General features: G+C 34.8%; 1 protein-coding gene across 2 annotated transcripts; it reads right to left on the minus strand.

The window, feature by feature from the left end:
- Positions 1-397: 397 nt before the first annotated feature.
- Positions 398-6,972, minus strand: LOC144364752 (tripartite motif-containing protein 51-like). 2 transcript variants are annotated; one of them, XM_078045124.1, is made up of 6 exons: positions 6,562-6,972; positions 6,180-6,275; positions 4,063-4,293; positions 3,372-3,394; positions 2,408-2,505; positions 398-1,016 (listed from the first exon to the last, which is right to left on the minus strand). In XM_078045124.1, the coding sequence occupies exons 1-6, from the start codon at positions 6,970-6,972 to the stop codon at positions 520-522; spliced, it is 1,356 nt and encodes a 451-aa protein (XP_077901250.1). In that variant the 3' UTR covers positions 398-519. The 2 variants fall into 2 exon arrangements, with proteins under 2 accessions (XP_077901250.1, XP_077901251.1); XM_078045125.1 differs by lacking the exon at positions 4,063-4,293.
- Between the last annotated feature and the right edge of the window lie 500 nt (positions 6,973-7,472).

Below are 7,472 nucleotides of genomic sequence, written 5' to 3' on the forward strand. Positions count from 1 at the left end.
ACTGTGAGGTAAATGAATCTTTTATTTATAATTTTCTCAGATGCAGGTTTTGTGTGAAAACAACAGAAAATGGACCAAGATGAGTAAATTAAAGTTAGATTACAAAAGGAGAAAATTATGTTGTTATAAACATTGAGTCTTTATGATCATGCTTGTTTGGGTAGAGAAAGAGACATGTTAGGTTGAATTTTAACTTTATTAAATAATACTTTATTGATTTTTTCATTTGTGACAGTCCAGGAATAAATTAAAAACAGAAAACATATTATATTTCATGTACTATAGGCAATTATATTCCTCAAATGAATAAATGTTAAAAAAATGAATTTTAAGAATATATGAGCTTTTAATATTATCACCATAATTAATAACAAAGTAAACAAGTTTTCATAACATTAGAAGGAAAGTAAAGTTAATAAAATAAAACCTGTTTGATATGTTTGATAATATCCAAGGAAGAGGGCTTTCTTGGATATTTAATTTTTCATACATTGGGGAATAGTCCTTATCTATGTCTGGTCAGATGTGACTACAACAGAAAACAGGATTGACATGGGGAGAAAAGGAACAGGAAAGAATACTGTGTATCAGTGAACTTTGAGCAACATTAATGAAGCTCACTGCTCTACCTTCATAATCCAGGAATACTCCTATTCGGCCAATGGGCCTTGGTACATATTGAAGTACAAGAGGGGAGGTGGTAAAGAGAGTGCAATGGGAACCCTCCTTAACACATCCAAGAAGGAAGAGCCCCTCCACCTCATCTATCTTGTAATTTCTGTTCTTTTTCCAATAATCATTACAGACTCCCAAGGCCCAGTTCCAAGAGTCTCCCACTTCCACCTCCCAGTAATATCTGCCAGTGGCAAAAGTCTGAGTACCCCAGGCAAGAAAACATTCTGATGTTGGAATGATCAAGGAGGAACCTTGTGGATTGCATCCAACATTCACGCTTCTCAACTCTCCATACAGGAAGACGTGGCATTTGGCTCTTTTACGACACAGAGTAATATCAACTGTAAGAAAAATATTGCAGACATGTATGTAAATAATAAGAAGTTAAAGTTCTAAAAAAAATCTTTCTGAGAAGAAATGATACTACTGAAAAATGTGAAATTGTAACAGCAACAATGATTTTGGTTGTAAAATCTAATAAATTATGGGCATAAATAGTATATCTACAGAACAAACAAATTCCTTGCCACAGATACAGAAATTTGTTGAAAATGTGAAAAATCAAATATTGAGCCAAATATAAAACTAATATCTTTTAATTTAATTTTTATTTCAAAATAGCTACAGAGAGGATGCCCTAAATTCTCTGGAGGCATCAAAAATAAGTATCAGAAAAATATTCCTATTTCAAAAAATGGTGTCATTATTTGGATGAGAGGTGAAGATTTTCTTTCTTATAACCTTTTCTAGATAACTGGATAAAAATACATTTATACATTTTAGAAATTATCACTTGGTGAAATTAATTCTTATTCATAGTTACTAAATATTCAAATATCTTATAAATGTTGTTGGAATCCATGTTAATCCTTTCTGTTATTCCTCAAATTCAGTAATTTTAGAAAGAATAATTTAAAATTTATTTATGCAAAACTTTTTACTATCCCTAAGTTTTCTGAATGCTCTGCATTGCCCTTCATATCTGATATTTAACATATAGCTCTTTATATTGAGCAAACCAAAATCAATTTTATGTGTATTTTCCTTTCTTGATGATAAAGCTGATTTCTTATCTTAGATTTCCTATATCTATTCAAAATTTTATGTCATTTAATCATATATACCTATGGTAAAAACAACATAAAGTTCTAGTCAAATATTTACCCCCCCAAAGCTCCTCCTAACAATTCAAATTAAGCAGGATGAGGTGGCTTAAGCCTGAAATCCCAGAAGACTGGGATAAGCAGATGAAAAGTTCAAGGCCAGCTTGGGCAAATTAGTGAGACTCTGTTTCAAAAAAAAAAAAATCTGGGGGCTGCATATCTGGCTCAGTGGTGTGGTGCTTGCCTAATATGTGTGAGGTCCCAAGTTAAAATGCCAGGACCAAATTTTTTTTTTAATAATGAACATACTGAACAACTGCATAAATTTGTATGTGAAATTGAATAATGAATCTTAAATCTGAGTACAGCTCTGTTTATTTAAATTTCCAATTTTTATATCATTTTTATGTAACTCAGGTCATATGAGCCTGTATTCTATTTAAGTAGTTTTTTTTAATTTTTCACTCTTTATACTATAAATTTGACTATAGAAACATACTCAAGAATTTGTAGTCAAATTATTTATTTCTAAAAATAAGTAAAATATTTAATGAAAGAGAAATTCCACTCATGTGGTCCTAACAACAAATAATAGACTGAGAGAATACTGACAATGGGCTTATGCTTACCTCGGAAGCTGTTGAGCCTGTCAAGTAGTCCAGTGATGGGTCCTGCACTGAGTTCTGGATTCACAGGTTGGACTATATACAGCTGCATAGATTCAATCCTGCAAGAAGGAAGATGCAGTTAACATACGTACAGTCAGAAAATCATGACTCTTCTTGATAAGACACTTTATAAAAATTCTTGCAAAACATACATGTGGAAATACAGAATTATCACTTTGTGAAATTAATTATTATTCTAAGTTCCTAAATATTCAAATATATTGTAAATGCTGTTGGAATCCACTTTAATCCTTTCTGTTATTCCTCAAATTCTGTAAACATACTTAGTTCTCTGTTCAGTTACATATATTTAAGAGTAAAAGTCTGGTGTCCATTTCCAGTCTGCACTGAAATCTCCCTATCTGCAGACACAAGCTTCTCTAAAAACTAGAACTGGCTGTTGCCTCCTTCACAGGGAGAATTTCTGAAGAATCTTAGGCAGGGATAGCTGCCTCCTGGAGGACCCACAGAGTTCTAAAATGCTGTGAGTTTCTTTCCACTGTCATTTAAAACTGACAGCTTATACATACAAAATTAACAAATCTCTAGAGATTTCACACATTGGAGCACTCTATCTCTCCTGTTAGCTGCTGTTCCCTCTATTAGCTCTGTGAGGTGTTTGACTTCATCACCCTTGAGAACATTTAGTACTTCTCCTTTATCTGCATAGGCTTTCCAGAATTGAAAAGAAAACAAGGAATGGAAGGATTTTTAAATAATTCCTCTTTTGTCACATTTTTATTGAAGCTGCTCCTAAAATCACTGAGAATAGGAAGTAAGAGAGATGTCAAGAGTAGGTAGGGGAGGAAAAAAGAAGATCAGTGACAATAGTGACTCAGTTTCCAATGAATCATGCACATAGTAGTCCTGACTAGTACTGTAGAAACTGAAAATAGCATCTGCTGGGAGGCAGGTAAACACTCACCTGTGCAGTGTGTCTCCAAAAACCTGTGAAAAGAAAAATAAAAAGTCTGAGTGATTTTCACAGGATCCCTCTACCAATAGTTACAGTGTGAGATATTTGATACATCGCCAGAAGTTACTACATCCTTGGATGCATGTCCCACTTCCTCTCTACTCAAAAAAATAAAAATAAAAAAAATACAATCCTGTATAGAGTCCTGGCAACGTCTGGTTCTTCAATATTCTGTGTGAGTGGAAGGGGCAGAGACTGTGGAGTCTGGGCTGTGCTGCAATCAGAAATAAGATCCCAGCCATTGTCCCAAGGCCTTGTGTCTCAGGTGAACAGCCACAAAGGAGTATTAAAAAGATCTATATTCTTGAGTCACCCCATCTTGTTATGTCGGTGAGTTAACCTGAATACTCGTGTTCAGCTCACTATTTTGTGAATTTCTAAAAGTCCCAATTATGTTGTTGATTTTCAGATGGGGACTATACATTAATCATTCCATACAATTTTGTCTCTTACAGATAACCTAGGAGGGAATCCTAGATTTTTGGAAATCCTTGTAGCAGTGACCTGTTAGCAAAGTAACAGCAGTTGTGGGGAAATATGTTTATAGACCCAAATTGGAAGAAACACGGGAAGTGGATTTCAGCTGGGAAATGCAACAGCTATACATGCTTGTCCTACATCTCCATGTATCAGTAGTTACCTGGAGTAACTCCACATCTGGTCTGTGGCATATTTCCTTCACCTCTTCATATATTCCTCTTAACATCTCTGTCATATGAGCCATTCTGGTTTTACTCTCTTTGAGCTGCTCAAAAATGTCCTTGCTCTCTTTTTGCAGCCTCTCTAAATGATGCTTTTCTTCCTCATAGTCAGTTGCAGACATCTTCCCATATTCAACTCTAATTGCTTCCCTTCTTAAATTTATGTAGTTCTGCAGTAAAATGAAATTCATCAAAATATGGACCTATCCCTCTAACTCCTGTTGAAACTCCCTGATTCTAGGATATAACTTTCCTCTGTTTATATATGAATATACCACCAGTGAAATTTCACATCATATACTATCACAAGAATGGGATTCTAATCAGAATAAATTATAATCTAAGTATGCATAATATGTCATAATACATCTACTCTCATGTGTATTTTAAAAGGACAAACAAAAAATAAAATAAAGAAACTCCCTGATTCTTGTTTATCTTATAACAATTATTTAAGCCTTCATCTTGTCAAACTTTCAGAATCCACAAATTTTTACTCCTTTCCTTCTTTTATAAGTACTCATGGCTTCTTTCTTTCCTTTCTTCCTTTCTTTCTTTTTTCTTTTAATTTCCTTAGAGAATCTCATTAAGTTGCTGAGACTCGACTCAAATTTATAATCTTTCTGCCTTAGCCTCCCAAGCAGCTGATATTTCAGGACAGCACCACCATGTCATTTACTCTGCATCATGGTCAACAGTTTCATTCAACATGTTATATTCACTTAATTCATGATTAAGAGTTTTATAAAACAATCCACACACAAAAATAAAGTTGTTTTATCCTTTCCAACCCATATGTGGAGAAGCATAACCCATTTCATACTTCAGGACTTTAGACCCCAAGGAGTGAATTGTAATCCATTCACTTTTCTTCAGTATAAGCCAAGTCACTTAAAGTCTTCATACTGTAACCTCAGAGTGCAATACTAATTTCCATTCACTTCACCCAGCTGTCATACTGAAGTGTCATTTAGCATCTATTCTGTTATCTGTCTGATACCATTTCCTTCAATTCTCCTCAAAAGTCATTCCAATCTATGACATCAACTTCAATGTGACTTCAGCAACCTCCCTCCCAATATACCAAGTGCAATTATTTGACATGTGCTTCTCTCTGGATTGACACTCTATGGCTATGTTCCTCTTTGTGTCTTAATCTCAAAGTAATTTTTTAGTGAAAAATTTTGCCACCAACTATTTAAAAAAAAAATCAAACCTCATCTCCAGTCTCTGCCCTTGTACCCGCTTTCTACTTCCTTGCTTTATTATTCTTAAAAAAACCCAAGTTATCATATTCTAATATATCAAAATGTCACTTATTTACATGATGGCCATTTTCCTTTCTGATTTGTATCTTAACCTTTCCAATAAGAGATATTTGCAGGTTGAATTCTGCCATATTTTCTAGCTTATAATTTGTCATAGTTATCATAAAACAAATTTTGAATTAATTTTCATTTAAATTATAACACACTCAGGATAAACATTCACAAAGAAAATGAGTCATTTAAAAATTATTCTCAAACTTGTAATCTTCTACTCAAAACACAATGCTATGTCACCCATCATATTTCCCCTCCAGAGTTTATATTATGTTGTTAAATATTAATTAGTTGGGGTAATTTCAGACTCTTCTTATATTTGAACCATTTATCCCTCTCTCTGAAATTTTCTACCAGGAGTCAGCTCAATCTGCTTTGGAAGCTGCATTTGAATTTTCAGTGACTAACAAATGCCACTTTTTGCCTGTACTTATATCTTCCCAGCACATGACATTGTGAAATGGCCCAGTTTTTTGTAGCTGTTGTGTAAGTACTAAGTGTAAATTTACCTGTAGTAAAGCAGCATGCTTTTGATAATATCTGTATCTCAGATAGAAATACTACCTAAGGGCCATACTGCCCTAAATAGGAACTGAGGAAATACTTTTACTATTTACCCCACCCCTTTCTTGTTTAATCCTAGAGAAAACTAGGGTTTCAGATCTATTTCCTACTTTAAACATTACACATATGTCCCCCTAAGTTCATGTTGAAGGCAGAAGCATAGAACTAACCTCCCAAGAGCCCATAATCAACATCTCCATAGTCAGGTTTCTGTAACTTTCACAATATTTGTCCCATAAACACTTCATTTTCTTCACCATATTCTCCTGTAAAAAAAAATCACAAATCATAGAAGCAGCAAAAAAAAAAAAATAGATCTTCACATAGGGAAGAAGCCAGAAATGAGGGATAAATTAACCCCAATGAAAATAACTGGGTCATTATGTTTTCTTTGTTCCTTTCAGATGTTTATCAAATATGGGAAGCCTGAGACTTGGAACCTGGAAGAGATTCTGAATGGGAAACATAGAGAGAGTCATGCATTCCCCAAGGAAAGAGACCCATATTGATTTCTTTGTTCTTACAGACATGGATCTTCCAGGAATCACTTACCCTGTGTTCCTCAGCAGCAAGTTCGATTGGCCAATGTTTGTGAGCTTCATGCTCCTGGGATTTAGAGCAGAGCAAACAGAGAAAGTTCTTGTCTTCTTCACAGAAGATCTTCTTCATCTCCTGATGAGCCCCACACATGTGTTCCTCAGAGCTCAGGAATTGCCAAAGACTGTTTTTTCTGACAATGGCTGCCAGTTTCTTCATACAAATATTTGTTTTAAAGTTTCTCTTCTGTACCATCTGCTTGCATTCAAAGCAGGTAACATTATCTGGGAGGTCATGCCAGCCAAGGTAGACACAGGGTCTACAAAAGCTGTGCCCACAGGCTAAGGTGACTGGATCTATGAAGTACTTCATGCAGAGAGGGCAGGTGATTTCCTTTTGGAAGGCTTGCATGATTCTGGAATCCATGTTTCTGAGGAAGAAAAAACAGGTCACTTCTGAGCCTGCTTAGGCTAAAAGGTTCTCAAGAACTATGACTGAGGAGTAAGAACTGCATTTTATTTTCTTAAAAAATGCTCATTAAAGCAAGACAAACTATATTCTATGACACTAAAGGAGAACTGATGCACAAGGAGAGCCTTCAGCTTTATATCAGCCATAATTTTGACTAGATGACTCACATCCCTTCCACTCTGAGTTCCTGTTCCCACCAGAATAGAAATTTGAGTATTGATCTTCTGAATTTAGGTATAGGAATTGGGTCATAAGAAGTCTACAATCATAACTGTCCCCATTCTTCTTTCCAATAACTGGAAAAAGAAAGTCTATTTGGGTCAAGGAAGTATGAGAAATTCACAGAAAGTTGTATAAAATATCCCTGGAGAGCCAGGCATAGAAGCCCAGCTCTTTAAAAGTAAAACAAACAAACAAACAAAAGCCCATATGTATTATGGTTATCTAGAGGAAGA

This window comes from Ictidomys tridecemlineatus, chromosome 4 (assembly GCF_052094955.1).
Source record: "Ictidomys tridecemlineatus isolate mIctTri1 chromosome 4, mIctTri1.hap1, whole genome shotgun sequence".
NCBI classification, from domain to species: domain Eukaryota; kingdom Metazoa; phylum Chordata; class Mammalia; order Rodentia; family Sciuridae; genus Ictidomys; species Ictidomys tridecemlineatus.